This window comes from Rhamphochromis longiceps, linkage group LG10, assembly GCF_057381845.1.
Source record: "Rhamphochromis longiceps isolate RC_006_pf linkage group LG10, R_longiceps_female_GT1.1, whole genome shotgun sequence".
In the NCBI taxonomy this organism is placed as follows: domain Eukaryota; kingdom Metazoa; phylum Chordata; class Actinopteri; order Cichliformes; family Cichlidae; genus Rhamphochromis; species Rhamphochromis longiceps.
Genome location: NC_140566.1, coordinates 2,753,894 through 2,773,470, shown reverse-complemented (window position 1 = coordinate 2,773,470; position 19,577 = coordinate 2,753,894). Strand labels below are relative to the sequence as shown.

Sequence of the window (19,577 nt, the reverse complement as noted above, 5' to 3'; positions counted from 1 at the left end):
ACCCAGCAGCGCTTATATCCATCACCCTAATCTATGTCAATCTTCTCCACTTACTGATGCTATTACCAGTCAAGAGAGGCTGCTGCTGGCAAACAGCTTCACCACAGCAGACAGGGAGAGAAGAAATTCCCAATTCTCAAGGCTCCTGTTGCACCTCTGGGTCCCTGCGGTCCAAGGCTTGTTTTGAGAATGTGCTAACACGCTAAAAAGAAGGTGTCTATTCTGGTCATAATGAATACTCTAGGGCCGTGTGAGGCAGGAAGAAGAGAATATGCCAGCTTCCCTCCCGCGAGGGTTCATTTGTCAGTCTTCATCCCTGGAAACAAATAAGTGCAATTCCCACTTGGGGCTCTGAAAATGTAGAGCCCTGCTGTTTTCTCACTATTGCAGTTTTTTAAGCAGCATGTTGCACTTGTAGGTGCAAGTAAAAAACTGAAGCCTGCGAGTGCGTTGCTTAGCAGGTGAGCCAAAGGCTGGAGGGGCATCGAAGGGCTGTGTGTGTCTGTGTGTGTGTGGAGGAAAGCCATTCATTAGGTGCAGCTGTCAGGAGTCGCAATGAGAGACTTAGAGGGATAAGTCACTATCCAGGGAAGAGCCAGCTTCTATTGTTCACAGAGCATTAGCTGCACAGCACCACGTCTGATTTCTATCCATCTACCTGGTTAAAATGACATGCTGCCTCGCAACGATTAGATTACAGCTGTGATTTGGGTGAAATGAATAAACTGTATTAACATTAAGATACAACATGATGAGCATGGATCAGGAGCCTGTGGCCCTTTTAGGTGTTATTAGAAGCAGAAGTTCAGTTGTACTGCTCTGCTTTTCATCTACCTCGGCTGTAAATGTTCTGCCGTACAGTTTTAATGCAACCCTAATATCACGTTGCTTAATAGAGCGCTGTATTGTTTGGGTCACAGTCCTGCAGGAAGGTGTTTGGTTTGGTGCAGAGAGAGAAACCGATCTACTGCAGCGCAATGCTCCACAGAGGGAGCGACAGCAGGCCTGACAAAGTGAGCTGCACAACATTAGGTAGTTTAATATAGTGTCAGGTCATTACTGCAGCACACAAGGGGATTAATTTAGCATATTATATTTCAATGTCGTTGCTGAATACAGCCTGGCACATGGAAGTGATTAACAACAAGTGGCAACAACATCGCAGTTTAAAAGTGCAACTGGCAGGTCAGCACCTGTCCTTCTGAAAAATACATTACTGCCCAACTCCAGCCAAAGCAGATCCGTCTCTTTCATGTGCGAGTGACAGCTACACCCAGGTCGGGAGGCATCCTGACAAAGCGATGTCTGTAGAGACCTGCGTGACATCCCAGGCTTCTGTTCGTTGCCGTCACCTCTTCCGTCTCACCCTCCTCAAAATAGCCGCTAGATACATTTGAAACCCTCATACTCGTTTATGGGATTTCAACCTGCCAGGGATCTCAGGGCTCCAATCACACAAAACCAACAACCTGACACATAGCAGGAGCCACGGGACTGGCAGCTGAGCCGTGACCGCTGTGTGTACAGTTATGTAGAGAGCAGAGGTGAAATTCAGAGAGACCTGAACCTGCTGTGCTATGCTAGCAGAGGACGACAGCTTTGATGGTCTCATGTGCCAATGAGTACGATAAGAATGCAATAAGAAGTATAATCTACACAATTACTTATTAACAAAATTCTTAAAACTCACTTTGAAAAATTGTCATCTACAAATAAAATAGTGCAGTTTATAGATAATGTAAAAAAAGTTTAAGAAATGTCACAGAAACTGTAATTAAATTTTTCTAGAAATCCCTGCTTTGGTTGATTTTGACTAAGGACAGCACAAGTTGCAATAAACAACATCTCAATCATCACGGCACATGTTGAGAACATCTAGGAAACAGGTGCTAACAGCAGAGGGGGGGTCTGCAGGGACACGCTGCTGCACATTAGATACTAACACGACAGCAGATGATGCAACAGCAGGTAACCTCTGGCAGTGACTGCGAGTTTGTCCTGTACAGAGGTCTTCTGTCGGAAAGGAAGACAGGCACATACTGTTGATGTTTCAGATCATTAAAAAATTTAACACTAGACAAAGATAACCCAGGTAAATATATAATAATGTTTTTAAATGATGGCTTAATTTATTAGGGGGGGGGGGGGGGGGGGGGGGGGGGGGGGGAAGCTATCCAAACCCATCTAGTCCCACTTGAAAAAGTAACTGCTCCCACATCAATTATCAGCGATTAACCACGTTTTTTGGACAGCTGAGCTCAATTTCACCAGCCAAAGCCCGGCCTGTTCACCCCAGAAAGCACTTAAATAGAACCTGACAATATGAAGCAGGCTAAAAGAGCTCTGAAAGCAACACATCGGGCTATGATTTAAATAAGCTCAGCAACAAATAAGAAACAGTCAGTCTCGAAAATGTTACAAAGCTAAAACTTTAGGAGTCCAGTGAACCGCTGAGAGAGCCACTTTCCACAAACGGAGGAACTGTGGTGAAGTGGCAGCGTTAGAGTGGCAGCTGAAGGCTAATGTCACCACACCTACATGCTGACATTGAGCTGGTATGATGAATATTTTTAAGTAGCACTAAAATAAAGAAAAACTGAGAGTGATGGGACTGAAATGTTTTTGACAGCTTTCATAAACAATCATCCGAAATCACTGTAATCCACCCGACACCATAAATATTCTTTATGTTAATCTATCTAATGTTGAAGTGCCAAAAGCCTAAAATATCAAATCAGAGAGAAGATTATTAGAAAAATTATTAGATCGTTAATATCTGTGGCAAATTTAAGGGAAACAGTGTGGATCAACCAACCAACACTGTAAGTATCGTTAAATCATTTAACGACATATTATTGTGTAACTAATGTTTAATGAAATCATTCTGACTGCCAGTCCAGAAGATGTAGGCTGGACCTCGCTGGATATGGTGAGACAAATGTAGCGCGTGGGCTTTAGCACTGCGGTGCATCGATAGGCTGCAAAAGCAAAGCATTAAAAAAAACTATGAACCCCCAGAGAGACCTCTGATGCTCCACTGTCACCGCTTCAACACTCTTGTTGTGCAAAAATCAGCAGAGTTAGTGCACTGCAGCGGAGACACTCGTGCTCTGCATCAGGCAATCAGAAGAAACTGGTTCATTTGCTATAGAGCTGCTGATGCTAGATTCAAAGCACTGCTGAGAGGCTGTGCTCGTCCTTCACGCAGCGTCGTCTGAAAGCATCATCCTGCCTCACATAAACAAACGCAGAGAGGCCGTTTGCTCAACTTCAATCAATTAAAGTGCGCACACAGCCACGAACAAGAATTTGTGGCCCTCGCTGAAAACTCTGCCGCTCATTGGCATGCCTCAGTAAACATTAATTATAATCTGGATCTCTCCCTGTGCAGAGCTGGGCTTCCAGACAACTGAAAACATTCCCATTCCCGTGTTTTTCATCCTCAGGTCTTAGCATGGGACCATTTACTCCCTGACACTTGCTCCTCTCCTTTCTCCATATTTTGTTTAACAACAAAATTAGATTGTAATTGAGCAGCAAGTGTTGACAGCGCTCTGACCTCGGGAGTGCTTTAGACAGCATATGTTCCCCAAAGAGCTCCTCGGTGAGGGACCGGTTTCTGTTTATTTGTTCTTAATGAAGCCTGCAGTCGCATTAATGGCAGACATCTTTAACAGATCTCCCTCCCACACAGAAGAGAACAATAAACAGCAGGCCACCAGTTTCTGCCAGAGCTCGCACACTCAGTCCACAGCAAAGGGCTCCTTTCTTTTCATGCCTCTGCAGCTTTATGACGTCCGGGCTCACTGCAATCCAGCCCTTCAATTAATACAAAACTTGCTTCGCATTAGCAGCAAAGTCCATCTTTTCCCAACGTAACAGCATGGAGGATATATTAGCAAAAGACATGTGAGGGATCGCTCACGTTTCGGTCCTGCTCTGTAGTGCTCTTGAGCGCTGGAGAACGCACACACCACGCACAGATCGTGTACGGAGCTATTCCAAGGAAGACAAACGTTGCAAATTATGCAAATTATCTTCCAGATTTGCAAATTATACAAATGTAGAACAAATAAAGATGATCCAGACAGCTGACAACCAGTTCAGCGACTTGAGCTGTGCACAGGATTATCCCCATCAATCAACCGTCACCCCTGCAGAGGCTTTATGTGAGTGTCTGGTGGAGTTTTACTGGGTGGAAGTGGGTATTTCCATTATTCTAACCAAGTATTTCTAAATACGATGTTGGTCAGAAGACTCGAGACTTTGGCCTCACGATATTAGTTCCAGAGAAGCTGAAACCCAGCTGCAGTAACCTTAGCTGGGCAAGCGTTGCCCCTGATCTCACAGCTAAAGCCTCCAGAGAATCTCCCGTCTATTAGCTCCTTATCCCTCCCTGCTTCAGCTCTAAAGACTTTAACAGCATTAGCTGCTTTAAGAGCGGTAACATCACACTCAGTGAAGCCTCTTTGCGTCTTCAGAGTTTCGAGGCACCTCTCAGCAAGGGGGGGTTCACCGTGCACATGTATGCGTATTGGACATTCCCCAGATGGGTGTTTAGGGCTCTGTGGGCCGACAGTGATGAATGCTCCCCTGCTGGCTCTCCAGGATTCTCTGTCATGTCAGCAGCTCTCTAAAGCCAGAGCTGCGAGGGGTGTCGGGTTGCAACGCTTGGACATCTCGTCCTGTGGAGGGTCTTGGACTGGAGCTGTTTTATTAGTCCTAGACTCCCAGGGGTGGCAGGCGAAGGGGAAACCAAACAGAAATAAAGCTGGTGGCTGGGGGGAGGTTTGGGGTGAGCGGGGCAACTATTCTGGCTGTGAGAGCGTGACATGTGTAATCTTTCAGTGAGAATACCACAGCCTGCTGATATCACCACACAGTAACACAAACTGCTGCTTTAACAAGCTGTGATTGAGCAAAAGGCCACAAGCAGTGGGAGGTGGGGGAGAGTTGTTAAGCCGCCTCTCTGAACATCTATATTTCATGGCTGTCTCATTTAGTTTATGAATTTTGTATTACAAGACGGGAAGCCAAAGCATGAGATGAGAAGCCAAGTGCGTATATAAATATAAATAGTGTGGCTGCGTGTGCGCGTATGCGTGGGGAGGTCGTGGTGCGCGGCGCGTGTGGTTAACCGAGACATAAAACCTCGACTCCTCTTCTGAGAAAGACCGTCTGTGACTGTGATCCTCTGTGAAATGGTAGCAATCTCGGGTAATTGGGCTTCATAAGCCAATGAATGTTCGGAGCTCTTCTGACAGATGCAAAGCCATAGAAGATCAGCTGCCAGACCACAGCCAATAAGCACTTACACATGTTTACAGCATGACAAGCGTACAAGCGGCAAATGGGAGAAGGAAAACACACGAGCGACAGAAAGGAGCAGAGAGGCTCTCTGTCCCGTCTCCTACCTTTGCTAGCATCCGTCGGCACTGCACTGAAACTCTCTTTGTTGACACAATGTGCTCCGTCTCCTCTCTCCTGAGTCATAACGAAGACATTTACTAACAGAGAGCTGCAGCGAAAATATTCTTCCACCCACAGCAGGTCTGATTACAGCTGTTTCTGTAACGCTCTCAACTGCGTCTCGATCTCAGCGCTCAGAACGACAACATGGAAAATCTTTCCGTCTTAGACAAGCTCTCTGGGTCTAAAGTGTTAGGTCACCTTCCCCCTGAAACTGGCCCTCACCCTCTCCACCATCACCATCTTTATGTGCATATGAGGATGCAGCAGTGGGATCAGTGGCGGGACAGTGTCTCATTTCTAGCTCTCCTTTAGAGAGCAAATCTTTATATATCGCCGAGGGTGTGAGGTCAGGCTGAAGGGAACGTAATGGGAGAAGAGCCGGGTCAGGGACTCGATGACGGGCATGCTGGCACAGGTGACCAGCAGAAGGGATGGGTGGAAAGCTGGCCAAAGGGATAGACATCTCCTGCCAGGGGTCTGTGCGGGGCAGCTCTCAGGGGGACACTTGTTGCCGGCGGTTGACAGATCCTCTGCAGGCCTGGCTGTCATGTACTCCGGCTCACTGAGGCTTTGAAATAACAGTAGCGTGTAATGTGTCAGATCCATCCAGTCCGCAGCAATTGGTCAGTGCACACACTGTCACACTGGTGTAAATCTACACTGAGAGACGAGGCAGCTGTGGAGCCAACCAGACCGTTTGACCTCAGACATGTCCAGTGTATGCAAGCGAGCTGCTGGGATTTCTCACAGGGCTTCGTATCGCTGTAAGAAAATGTGATGTGGCCATTTTTTGTATGCGTGTCATTCCCCGAGGCGTATCGCGTGTCAGTGCTTCGCTTTCTCAGCCAGCCATGAAACGCCTCTGATTCCTTTACCGGTTAAACTTAAGCTGGGTGCATTTTGATTTACACAATACGTTCAAGGCTGGATAAACATCACATTGCTTGCCATTAGCTTTATCACTTTGCTGTTGCGACAGGACTTTTGCAGGAGTGCAGAATATTTGCTAACTTGATATTCGAGCATTTTTTGTTTTTGTCATGTAGCAGGTTGTTAAATGTAAGCCGTCTTTCCCCTTGAGGCTTTCCCATGGAGAAAAAAACGGGATGACTCTTTACATTATGGTGTGTGTGTGGTGCATAACCACAAACCACACACACGTTGTTTTCAGTCTTGGAGCCGATGGCTTGTTTTTCAGTCAACAGCATGAAATTAGCAGGGAGGACATTTCCTGCAGGTGAGTATACAGATGCTGTGAAACTATAGCAGGCCAAGCCATACAGGCTTTGCTATGTGGGACTAAAGCCCGGTTTAGATTCCTCTGTGGGGGAATCTTTTCCATTTCATGCACACTTCCCCACAGCTTCAGCATTCTCCCTCCAGGAATTTCCTGCACAGGAGGAATGACGGTAGAGAACAAGCCAATCACAGTAGTCGTGTGCTGTGCTGACGCCATGTGCAGTTACACCCCACGCTGTACGCCGTGGGCTTTCAAGGAGGGGTTTGATTTCCAGCACAAACATGAATCCTCAGCAAAGGCCTGCTGTGAAACACAAACAGATTTATTTGTATCTTTTAAGTTAAATGTGGATGAAACTGTTTTCTATCCAGGAGCTGACATTATTTCAGTCTACAAAACTGGACGGGAATACTGACGTGTGTCAGCACAACTCGAGCATCTCGCAGCACGCCAGCTGGCACCGCGACACGTGTTTCTTGTCAGTCACCGTGGCAGCTTAGAGGAACAATAGACAATCAGAGCGGATAAACTTCAAACACAGACGCGCTTAAATCTCAATTACAGTCACATGCTGATAAAAACCCGGCTCATAAACAGCTTTCTCCCTCTCACACTCACACACATGACATGTCCACTGCCAGCCTGGTTGAGATGCACGGCTAGAGCGCTGGCCTGTCCTCCATGAAGACCTGTCAGTTTGTCAGCCAAGCATAGTGGACTATACTAAAGCAGCCCCTGGGGAAGGGGTGACTCCTAATTGTGCAGCTGCCTCTCTGAGGTGATGGACAGCTTTGGCTCCCGCTTTCTTATTTTCAAGACTCTGGAGTTGCACTAAGGGGTGCTGACACTCAGCTCATCTGCTGTGTCAAGTGCAGAAAAAGCCCTTTTCCTTCTCTTTTCTTCTCCCTCCCCCCTTCTCTCTGTAGCCAGGAGGTAGAGTATGAGCTGGCTTGCAGCAGTACGCAGAGTGACAGCTCGAGCTGACACGCTGACACCGCCATGATTTCACTGGGGAGAGAAGCATGGAAGGCTGGAAAGAGAAATCTGTCCCCAGAGAGTCATCAGTCTGGGCCTCTTTCACTCTCTTTCAGACGGGGCCAACTGGTTTTACACATGTCCACACTGCGCAGTCGGGCTGTTTGCAAGGACCCGACTCAGTAGAGCCGAGCTGTGCGTTAAAGCTATAGAAGGAAAACTCAGATAGGCAACAGCTTGAACACTTGGATCAAATGTCTAACGTTCTGGTGAAGCATCGATTGCACGCAGCCTCTTTTCTTACATTTTCACTGGCATTACACAAGCAGCTAATGTGTCTGTGCGAGCGCATGTGCGGGTGTGTCAAGTGCCGTCTCATTACCGCCTCGCTCAGGTTTCACTGCAGTCAGTTTAGCGGGGCACCCGGGGCAGAAACGAAGCTGTTAATGGCTGCCCCTTCTCTCCTGTCCTCACGTAGCTGGGGAGTGCAGTGCGGCCTGCTGACGTGGTGGCAAACGTACAAGTTGCTCAGAAAATAAAAAGGAAGCAGCGCGTTTACGCCGGGCCTGAATTCTCACTTTCTCCTGAATCCTTTTTCTCCAGAAAATCAGTGCAGCAACATCAACAAACTATTCAAAATAATACCGCAAATTAGCCGAGAGCCGCTGGCGAGCTTCGGAGTGATGAGCTATGGCTGTTGGACTGCAGCGCTTGGCGAGGGAGGGTTAGTACAGGGGAGGCTGGTTGGGATTTGAACTGTTTATTTGAACTGTGCCGTCGTCCAAACAGTCAGCTGCCTCTCTACTTTCTCGTCAAGCCCCGGAGCTTAAGCTGGGATTTGCTGTTGGTGGGGAGAGAACAACTTGATATCCCCCTCTGGGCAGCGGCTGCCCTCAGCTTGGGTTACTTTAGGGGAACAATGCAGCCTCTGTCCACGGCCTCCTACTCAGCGAAGACATGGGCTCAGACAGGCTCGCTTGTGTCAGGCGAGGCCAGGGGATTCATACATCACAACACCACACGGCACACTGCCTGAATGCGGGGTTTAGAGCAAAAGCTTCCAAACATGGCGTCCCAGCTTTGCCTCTAAATGGCCCAGCAGAGCCCCCGTCTCAGCACGCTAAGAGCTAAACCAGACACGAAGCCCAACCCGGCGCAGCGGCCCGTTTGCTCTTGGCTTAAAAGGCCCCCCTTCTGGGATTTTGGTTTTTGTACAACAGTGTTTACAGTAAAACCTGACACGTGGAATAAGGAGAGGATGCTCGAGCCCTGAAATCAAATAGCTCCCTCCAGAAGCAGCTTAATCTGTAACAGATGGTGACGGTCCAACCGACGTTGATGGGTTTGGGCAGGCTTCTAAGAACAGTGGCCAAAAGCCAGCGAGGACGAACCAAAGAGAGGGTTTCAAAATGGAACAATGTGCAGTTTGTTATGCTTCTTTTATATCAAATGCACATGCCTTAAAATTTCATTTCCAGGATAGCAGCATGATTTTACACACACACACACACACACACACACACACACACACACACACACACACACACACACACACACACACACACACACACACACACACACACCATCCACCCAGCTTAGAGTGCACCCAACACAAGGGGGAGATGTTGACCTGCCATCACTGTGCAGCACATGAATCTCTGCGGAGACGTAACCAACGCCGATGGCCGACGCCGTTTCTGGCCTGCATCACGTGTCACGATGTGGTTGTGTCCCGGTGCTTTAGATATGGAGCCGGCCACGATAGAAACAATAAAATCCTGGGACTTTGTTCCCTCCTGGTTCCCTGCTTTTTGTTGGTCTGTTTTTGGATGCAATCACACGTTACATCCAAAACCATCCAGACGTTTGTTGAGATGTGTGGCTCATTATTTTGTTATTTCTTATAGTAAAGGTTATTATTCTCTCACTCATCCACTGAAAAACACAAAAGAGCCAGAAATAAATAGGACGACTCAGCTGTGTGGAACAGGACAGCTGCAACACTGACGCGAAACATCTTTGCATTTCTAGGCAGGCGAAAGGTTACAGTGTCAGTTCCCATGTAGGTTTTCAGAGGGGTCTGCGGTTACGATGGCGTACGTTTAACACAGAAGCCTGCTGTAAAGTCTCAAGTATATTTTTGTGTCTGCGAGTCCACATAATGTTATTATTAGATGTTAAGTGCGAGGGTTTGTGCAAATGTCGACATGCACCAACTACGCCTGCACCACAGGCGGCCGACAAGAAAAGCAAATTCTAAAGCTTTGTTTATACTCACGGATGGTTGGAGACCCAACAGCCACAGAGTCATCCTGTTATACTTCTTTTGCATCAGCTGTAAGTCCACAGTGCGGCGCGCATGTGTAGTTAGTGCACTGTAATGTAAACTTTCCTTGGTCGAGTCTGCACGGTCACAAAACAATAGGCAGGCATGCAGAGGTGCGCCTGCACCCTCACGGACCCTCGCGCAGCCGCGGATGCGTAAAGTATAACTGAGGCTTAGCAGAAATGTTTGCTCGGCCGTCCGCATCCCCGTCTGCAACGGATTATTATCAAGGCTTTACAGCATGCCGTCTTTCGTAGTCAGTAGCCTGCATAAGGAATGAAATGTGGGCTGAAACAAATGAAAGGCGTGCAGTGTGTGCAGAGCACAAACACATGCAAAGGGATCTACAGAATGTCACTAACAAACCAGGATCCTGCTCTGTAGTCCTCTCTAATCTGCCCCGGGGCTCATCAGGGCTTTATTTCTGTACTGCATATTTATGTGAATCAGAGCGAGTGTGTGTGTGCGTGTGTGTGTGTGCGCGTGCGCGCGTGCGTGTGCGCGCGTGCGCGTGGGTGCGTGCGTGTGCGCGCGTGCGTGTGCGTGCGTGCGTGTGTGTGCGCGTGTGAGAAGGGTAAAACCCCTTCTCTTGTGGGAGCAATTAAAGCCTTGCTTCCATCAAACCTGATCAGAGTCTTTGTGCTCGTGCTCTCTCTTAGCCTTTCTGTCTTCACAAGCTGTTTACACTTTCACTTCTCCCTCTGTATGTTTTACAAGACTGGATCGGAGAGGAAAGAACTTAAAAACACAAAAACACACCACAGCAGTAAGATGGCACCATAATCTCACTCTAAGCTTCTATATCCTGACTTCCTGCAGTGAGAGCACACAGATTACAGCCGTGGTCACTTATGTGATACAGGAGACACGATTACAGACACTTTTAGTACGGCCGGCCTTTCAAAATGTTCTACGACCCTTTGAGTCGTTATTCACCTCCTACTTTATCAGACTTTCTGTTGTTTTTGCTCTTTTTAAACAGACTAAATCCTCCACGCTGCTCAGAGCAACACCAACACTGCAGGAGTTAATCATTTCACAGTGGACAGTAAAATCTTGTGTTAATCCCATCTCCTTTTTAGAAACGTGGCTGCATATTTCTGGGGGGGAAAAAATGCCTCAAGTAATTGAAAAGAACCTAAATCGGTTTGCTCCTGTCATCTCGGGGCCGCAGTTACTTCCAAAACACAAAGCAGAGGGCCTGATGGCTGCAGGGTGAAAACCTTGAGAAGGGAGACGGCTGTCAGACACACATGGTAGATCATGATAAAAGGTAGACCATCCCATGCAGCAATCCTTCTTTTATGCATGCACGCATGCGCTTACACACTCATATGCACATTCACCTCTAAGGCACCATGAGGCCTCATTAAGGCAGCCTGCTCTCTATCTCCCTCTTTCGCAATGTCACCTCTGCCACAGGGACCAAAGACTGACACAGGCATAATTGGCCTGAACACACCAACAGCACGCTGGGAATGGCTGCGTCTTGATAAGTGGGATGTGTGTGCACACGTGAGGGGGTTTGACCCTGTTAATGCCACACAGTTGGCAGGAGAGTGGCTCGTGTCACAACGGATCAGTGGATGCTGGTGACGGTGATGGGGGAGGACCTCTCCTGGGAACGGGACACTGGTGCCCTCCTATTCGCTTCTGCTACTTCCAGTGTCTCAGTGACACAGGAAAAAACGACTTCAACTACACAACAAATTTTAAAAAATTGCAGCTACATGTTAAAATGACATATATAGACGATTCACATAAAGAATCTGCAACCTCATAGGAGGCAGACACAGAGCTTCTGTATGGTCTTCAAACCCACAGTCATGAATAAACTGAGCATGCTCACAAAATTCCTTCCACCTTATGGCAACAAATGCCAAAATGTTACCTTAGACACCTGAGACAAACACACATGTACAGTAGGAGCCACTCACCATTCAGTTTCTAACCCGCCACATATCTCAGTGTGGCGGACGTGGCGGGGGAGGGCGGCAGGAAAACTAAAGCCTTTCACTTTGATCTCTGGAGTTCAGCCCATTTAAATGTTTGTGTTTGAGATGTAGACCTTTAATTTTGGCCTGATGGGTTCCAGGCTCTCTGGGTTTAGCGTGGCATGTCGGATATGGGAGTGTTTACACAGTCTCCCTCCAGCTCTCCCGGTGCTGAAATAAGTGCATTAAGATGGATGGATTTACTTAGTCTCTAACCTCAGGGACTCGGGGAACAAACTCTGAATGACCTCTTTGTGTTGCAGGAGGGCACCGAAGGAGACTGGCCCACACTGCTGACTGTGTTTCTTCAGTGTCAACAGACCCACTTACAGCACGTCCTTAAAACCGATCCTCAGTCAACAAACTTGTACCGATGGTGCTACAGCCGTGGTCCCCGCCAGCTACAGCCAAAAAATCCACAATAAGACAAGATTGCATAGGGTGACTGCGACAGGCAGACTTGTCATCCTTCAAGCAGTTAATGCCAAACAAATACTTCCAATAAAAACTGTGCGTACACTTATATTAGAAGAGGAAGCAAGGCAGAACCAAGACTCGTTTCAACCAAACTATAACGTCTGGAAAAGCTTTTCTTCATAGCTGCAATCAGGACTAATGAGCTGTGATCAATACAAACATTTACATGGGATTTGAAAATATGTCCAGCTGGAAATGACTACATTTTTCATTTTTCCATGGGGACTTGGGCAATTGTTTGCATCTGCAAGGCACTAAATCAACCAGTGCTTCCTTTGATTTGTTAACCTTTGTTTGGCCGTGTCAGTAGATGAGGCATGGCTGAAGTGGCTGCTTTCATGGCCACATTGTAAGATGCAGCCTGGGTGATTGGTTGTTGCGTCCTTGGGCAAGACACTTCACCCGTTGCCTACTGGTGGTGGTCAGAGGGCCTGGTGGCGCCAGTGTCCGGCAGCCTCGCCTCTGTCAGTGCGCCCCAGGGTGGCTGTGGCTACAATGTAGCTTGCCATCACCAGTGTGTGAATGTGTGTGTGAATGGGTGGATGACTGGATATGTAAAGCGCTTTGGGGTCCTTAGGGACTAGTAAAGCGCTATATAAATACAGGCCATTTACCATTTACCATTGTAGCTGTACTCGCTGAGGGGAGGGAGCTTCCCTCTGTGCAGCACAGGATATTGAGCTTCCTTTTTAGCCCTTCCAGCTGTGCATTAAACGCTCCTGGCTGGGTGATGGGTTACCAACAGGAGCAGAGATCACAGGTGAAACGCCTTCAGTCCGTTTCACTTGTGCATCCCTCAGAGTTAAATCTTTCAGAGCGCCATATTATTTCTCCAAACAGGCATGCTTATTAAATATCAAAAGAGAGCTCTGATTTGAATTACAGTTGTGTCTGAGCCAAAGCAGGAACAATGCTTTAGTCTAGAGGGATCGGGCAGCAACCTCTCGGTGACCTCGCGCCCCCCGGCAGAGAAAGAGCTCATCCTCGACTGCGGCTGTTTCTCAGAATGCACAAAAGGCCAACGGTGGTCAGGTCATCTTTCCACCGCGCATCAGGTCAAGTTCCAGAGGCAGCCCTGCTTTCTGGACACCAAAATCCACACAGACGGCAGAGGTCAGCGTGAGGGCGGTGCAGGCAGCCCGGGGCAGTAAACCAACACTGGCGCTGCAAAAGGCCAACCTTCTCTTTCCAGTCGAGTGAATGAGTTAGGGAGCTGCCTGGGTGATTTGTGGCGTGATTGTTGCTCTCTATATCACTTGAGATTACAGCAGGTGGTGGCCCACAGCCTAGAAGTACACACAGCTATATCACCAGTCCTCCTCTCAGGAAACGCCGAGAGAATGAGGCAGGGAGAAAAACAAGCCCTCGGCTGCCTCCCACACAGCAGTAATATGCTCACAGGCAATTCTGCTGCCAGCAGAGCTCTCTATGACAATCCAGGGAGCTCTTCAGCTCTGATATCTGCCACAAAAGTTCACCTCCGCTTCTCTCTTTCCACTATTTTTTTAAACAATGCCATCAGCGCTGCAAATTACACCTTCCACATCGCACATTATTCTCTCCCCCGGTGACAGACGTACTCAAGCCTGACACACTTCACTAGCGCCGCTCTTCACAGTGGCGTCAGCCCCGGGTCTCGCTGTAGCACCGCTTCATTTTCACATTAACTCCAGTAAAGCGTGGTGAAATCAGCGTTGTGCTGAGGGGGGGAAACTGAGAATCACTCCACTGTGCACTTCAATTCACCCCCGCACTGAACTTGGTCTCACATCGCAGACGCAGCTGCAGGAGATATCTCACGAGGGACGAGCTTCTCCAATATATCTACCAGATGAAATTTTTGGGAAAAAAAGGAAAAGAAAAAGGGGAGAGCTGCTCTGCTGCACCCTTAAGTGAAAGGCCGCGATGAAGTCATTGCTGACACTAACGGTATTTTAAAGGAGACACAGGTGAGAGCCAAATACATTTCTTTATTACTGCGCGTTTAATATCAGATTTTTTTACACTTCCAACAGGAAACGCAGATTCTGTTCTCAGTAGATTTGAACAATTCACCCACGAGAACATTCTCAGGCCACCTGATTAAAATGGGACTGCGGACCTTTTTAAATGTCATCCAGCACTGCTTTAATCTGGCTGCCGGCTGCACTCGGCAAACAAGGCAGTGCGAGCTCAGGCTGGGCTCTCCGATGACAAACTTAGCCACGTTTCTCTGACAGGCTGTCGATTGACGGTATCATAAAAGATGGGAATGTAACCAAGTGACAAGATATCATTGCCCTGGGAGACAGCTTTAATCATGTGATAGATCTGTCTGCAGACCTTTGTGGTGACACGCTGTGCTGCTTTGTCATCATCAGTATGTGTTCAAGCCAGTACTTCAATCCACTCCCTGGACAGCAGTCAGAGGTTTAATAAAACTCTGCTTTCCACCCACGGCACCTTGGAAGCAGCTTAGACTTTACAAAAGTTGTTTATTTCACTGGCGGCTGCTGCTTTCTCGCTGCGGCCAATCCTCCTGCAGAGCACACCAATCAGGTTAGCCGACACCTGCAGGTGCACTGACGACCGTGGTAATTAGAGACAACGGTTAATGAAATCCATTCATGAGCAGAAGTGCGCCCAGGACGAGGAGAACCGCAGAGAGCGACGTACAGCTGACGCCGACAGCCTCGAGGTGAAGCCGCACGAAGAGGGAAGAAAATAAATCAACGTCTGAAAACACAAAAGACGCATTTTCATCAGTTGGATTTTCTTTTCAAAATGCAGCGTATGCCTCAGGCTTTAGAGGGAACACAGAAAATACACTGTAATTATCGAGTAGGTGAGAAGGCTGTTAGATTAAAAGATGAGGGACCAGCACTGAGCCTTCAAAGAGACCCGAGCTTGCCCTGGGCTGATTTCCAGTCTTGCGGCAGTAGAAGGAAAACACACACACACACACACACACACACACACACACACACACACACACACACACACACACACACAAACACCAGCCAAAAGTCAGTCATTACCAAAGCTGCACATCAGCAGCAGAATTACAATGGCCTTTTTTTCCACTTTGTTATTTGAAGGATTATTAGCTTTATTCCAATGAGTCACAAGATTATTAACAACCTCAAAACGAACATTCGGTGCATAAACTGCACAGAAACGCTGTAACAACACTGTGTCACAGAAACACTGTAACAACACTGTGTCACTGAAACGCTGTAACAACACTGTGTCACAGAAACGCTGTAACAACACTGTAACAACACTGTGTCACAGAAACACTGTAACAACACTGTGTCACTGAAACGCTGTAACAACACTGTGTCACAGAAACACTGTAACAACACTGTGTCACTGAAACGCTGTAACAACACTGTGTCACTGAAACGCTGTAACAACACTGTAACAACACTGTGTCACAGAAACACTGTAACAACACTGTAACAACACTGTGCCACAGAAACACTGTAACAACACTGTGTCACTGAAACGCTGTAACAACACTGTGTCACAGAAACACTGTAACAACACTGTGTCACTGAAACGCTGTAACAACACTGTGTCACAGAAACACTGTAACAACACTGTGTCACTGAAACGCTGTAACAACACTGTAACAACACTGTGTCACAGAAACACTGTAACAACACTGTAACAACACTGTGCCACAGAAACACTGTAACAACACTGTGTCACAGAAACGCTGTAACAACACTGTAACAACACTGGTCACAGAAGCACCGTAACAACACTGTAACAACACTGTGTCACAGAAACGCTGTAACAACACTGTGTCACAGAAACACTGTAACAACACTGTGTCACTGAAACGCTGTAACAACACTGTGCCACTGAAACGCTGTAACAACACTGTGTCACTGAAACGCTGTAACAACACTGTGTCACTGAAACGCTGTAACAACACTGTGCCACTGAAACGCTGTAACAACACTGTGTCACTGAAACGCTGTAACAACACTGTAACAACACTGTGTCACAGAAACGCTGTAACAACACTGTAACAACACTGTGTCACAGAAACACCGTAACAACACTGTAACAACACTGTGTCACAGAAACACCGTAACAACACTGTAACAACACTGTGTCACAGAAACACCGTAACAACACTGTAACAACACTGTGTCACAGAAACAGCAAGCTAGTAGAAAATCAGCATAAAGGGATTTTTTTCACTTCGTGATCTGCTGTGGAGTTTAAAATCTACAATATGTTTGATATGTTCACGTATTGAATATTCGAGTAGAATAAACATGTTATGAACCATTTCTTCACTGAGGAGCTTCGTGACAAATAAGGCCTTGCTTTGCTTTATGATGAACTGGTCGGCCTTTAGGGGTTACGCCCGACTTTGTCCAAAAGTGCAAAAAGAAATATGATGTATGAAGAAAGCGCACCAACTGTCAAACAAATGGAGACTTTTTGCACCTGCCTTTGAGCAAATATTGACACTCATCATCCCACAAACGAGTACTCTCTCGCTCTCTCACACACAGACACACACACACACACACACACACTATTTTTGATGGAGCTGTTGCCTGTCCAGAGGTTTGCTGCATTAGCGTGCTGGTAATCCCCTCCAACAAAAACCCACCCGACTCTTTTAATCTACCTCAATAAAAATACCAGTGGTCTCTGCTCTCTCTGCACCTGGATTCTTTTACTCGTCTTTTGCAATTGTCTCAGGCATTAGCATATGGCAGGACTGGATGACAGGGGACTGAGGTGGTAAAAGAGAAGAAAAGAGGGCATATTTAAATGGAAATAGGGGCCAAGAGAGTGGGCTATCATGGAGCAGAGAGAAAGCAGATTTTGTGTACTGTTTCCCCAGTCAGATCCTTTCATGGTAGGGGAGAGAGGGTGGCCCTCTGTTGATTTAGGCTGCACAAAGGAGGCCTTAATCCTTTCAAGGGAACCAAATCAGTCCGCAGAGAAGCTTCTTGTCAAGCACGGCCATTGAACACTCCAATGGATGCCACAAATCAAGACCGGGAGGGAATCAAAGGCCAGAATATGGGAAGTGTGTATGGAGGTCTGGAACAAGAATTAAGGGTGGGGGGTTGGGGCTACAAGGACCTATCCCAACTATCTCACCCATTTCTACCAAAGCCCCGAAGGGGTCATAACCTTGGTCTCTTAGCCTCCCTCTCGCCCCGCGTGGTAACTCCCCTCCATTACAGAGGAATGTCCTTTCATGGGGGCACCTCCATTATCCCTGAGCCAGAGAAAATGGGGCTGCTTTTAACAGCAAATTAGTGACTTGATAATGAGGTCACATGTGGTGTTGGCACACTGAGGCCATAAACAGATGCCTTTCCAGCATTAGTACATCCTCATCCTGCTCTGGCTTCAGCAAGGGTCCCGGTGCATTTCAGCACATTTGAAACAAAGGCTCACCAAAACGCTCACACAGCCTCACAGCGTCACACACCGACACAGAGAAATATTTTCACATTAGACGATAACTGTTTGACTCATCGTGTACGGCGACGTTACATACAGATGCAACCTGGGTAAACTGCTATTGTTTGAAATGCTCACAAATAGGAAATATGTGAAATATGAAGAGAACACCGCACGGAGACAAAGTACACAAATGTCAACGTGGCGATATCTGCAGAAACTGCAATGGTGACAACACATCATAGGAACAGAAATGCATACCTTTAACTGCAGCTGTGCTGAAAAATTTCTCGGAGCTGGCATCGGAGACCTGGAAAAAAAGAGATGAAAACATCACATTCAGCATAGAGTTAAAATTCCCCAGGATGACACTGGAACAAAGCGACTTTGGTTCTTTTCTCCTCCACCAAACTTTGCAGACTAACTCCTTTATGACATTTTTAGAGATGATGTACAGCAATGCCTGTGCTCACCGAGAGAACAAAACACACATGACACTCACAGCAGTCACTAAAACATAAAGCAAACTCTGGTCTTAAATTAGCAGAAGTTTTTTTTTTTTTAATATACAATTCTGGAAATGTGTTGCTGGGCTGTGTGCTCCAGTTTTACTGGCACGCATGCAGTCATTGTCAGGGCACGTGTGTGCATGCCGCTTTCCCCAAATCCCGTCCATAATTATCAGGACAGCCTGAGTATCGTGATCAAAACCAACACTGGGCATCAGACTGAAACAAAACAAGTGGGACTTCTTATTCTGGCCACTTGATGGCACTGTTGCTCCGTGCCAATTTGTTTTTAAAGCCTCACGATTCCTCCAAACGTCTCGGGCAGCAGCGCTCCGACACCATCAGCGTGCTAGAATAACATGTGCGGTGATGGGATTTAATCCTGAATTAGACAACAAAAGCCACGCGTAGTTTTTAAAACAGGTCACGCTTAAACTATATTTCAAACACTGATTTTGACACATTTCACATCACCACAAAATGCCACAAAACGCACGCAGTGAAGACAGGAAAGAAACGGAACAACACCCGTTGAGCCCCATGTGAAGACGGACTGACAGCTTCCTCTGAATAAAACCAATTTCTAATAACTGGCTTTGTGGACTCACTCGCTTTGGTTTAATGCTAAAAATGTGAATTCCGGAAGATTACATTTTAAGAGCAGTGCTTTGTTTTCTTCTTGACATATTCGAAATCTGCTGCCAGTCACAGCTTAGTTATGCGCACTTGTGTCTTTTATTTTCACCTTAAGCACGGCAATAAATTCAAAATAATAGGAAATGCTGCTCGTGAGAAAGACATTTTTTATTATTAAAATCATACACTTGTGTTTTTCACTAATGCAGGATGTAAACAATGAAAGCTGCAGGATAAATGGCAACACACAGACCGTTTTCTTTGCACGCTTTAAAAAAAAGTCTCCCTCACGTTATTTTGCACATTACCACACACAATGACAAACACGTCGTGGATTAAGAAGCGGCTCCGAGCCAGCGCGCATACCTTCGATGTGGCAAGGGTAGCAAGGAGTCAGGATATTACTTTTCTCGGTCTGGTAAATATGGCCTCGTCTCACATTCTGCTTTTCAAATAGTATAATCCATACAAGAGGCAGCGAAGTCTACTCCGTTTAAACTGAAGACAGCCATGCGAAAAGAGAA

At 46.9% G+C, this 19,577-nt stretch overlaps 2 protein-coding genes across 13 annotated transcripts in view; both read right to left on the bottom strand.

Moving 5' to 3' along the window:
- The window catches only part of auts2a (activator of transcription and developmental regulator AUTS2 a), a 372,946-nt gene that overhangs the window by 20,182 nt on the left and 333,187 nt on the right, over positions 1 to 19,577 (bottom strand). For 10 of the 11 annotated variants that reach the window (XM_085419859.1, XM_085419862.1, XM_085419861.1 and 7 more), the window contains exon 6: positions 18,170 to 18,218. In XM_085419859.1, coding sequence (XP_085275985.1) covers positions 18,170 to 18,218 — 49 coding nt within the window. Of the gene's footprint in view, positions 1 to 5,414; positions 5,783 to 18,169; positions 18,219 to 19,577 lie in introns of those variants that run through there. The other variant, XM_085419870.1, reaches the window with a different exon arrangement.
- The window catches only part of LOC146660124 (uncharacterized), a 220,847-nt gene that overhangs the window by 146,873 nt on the left and 54,397 nt on the right, over positions 1 to 19,577 (bottom strand). The gene's annotated exons all lie outside the window — the stretch shown is intronic.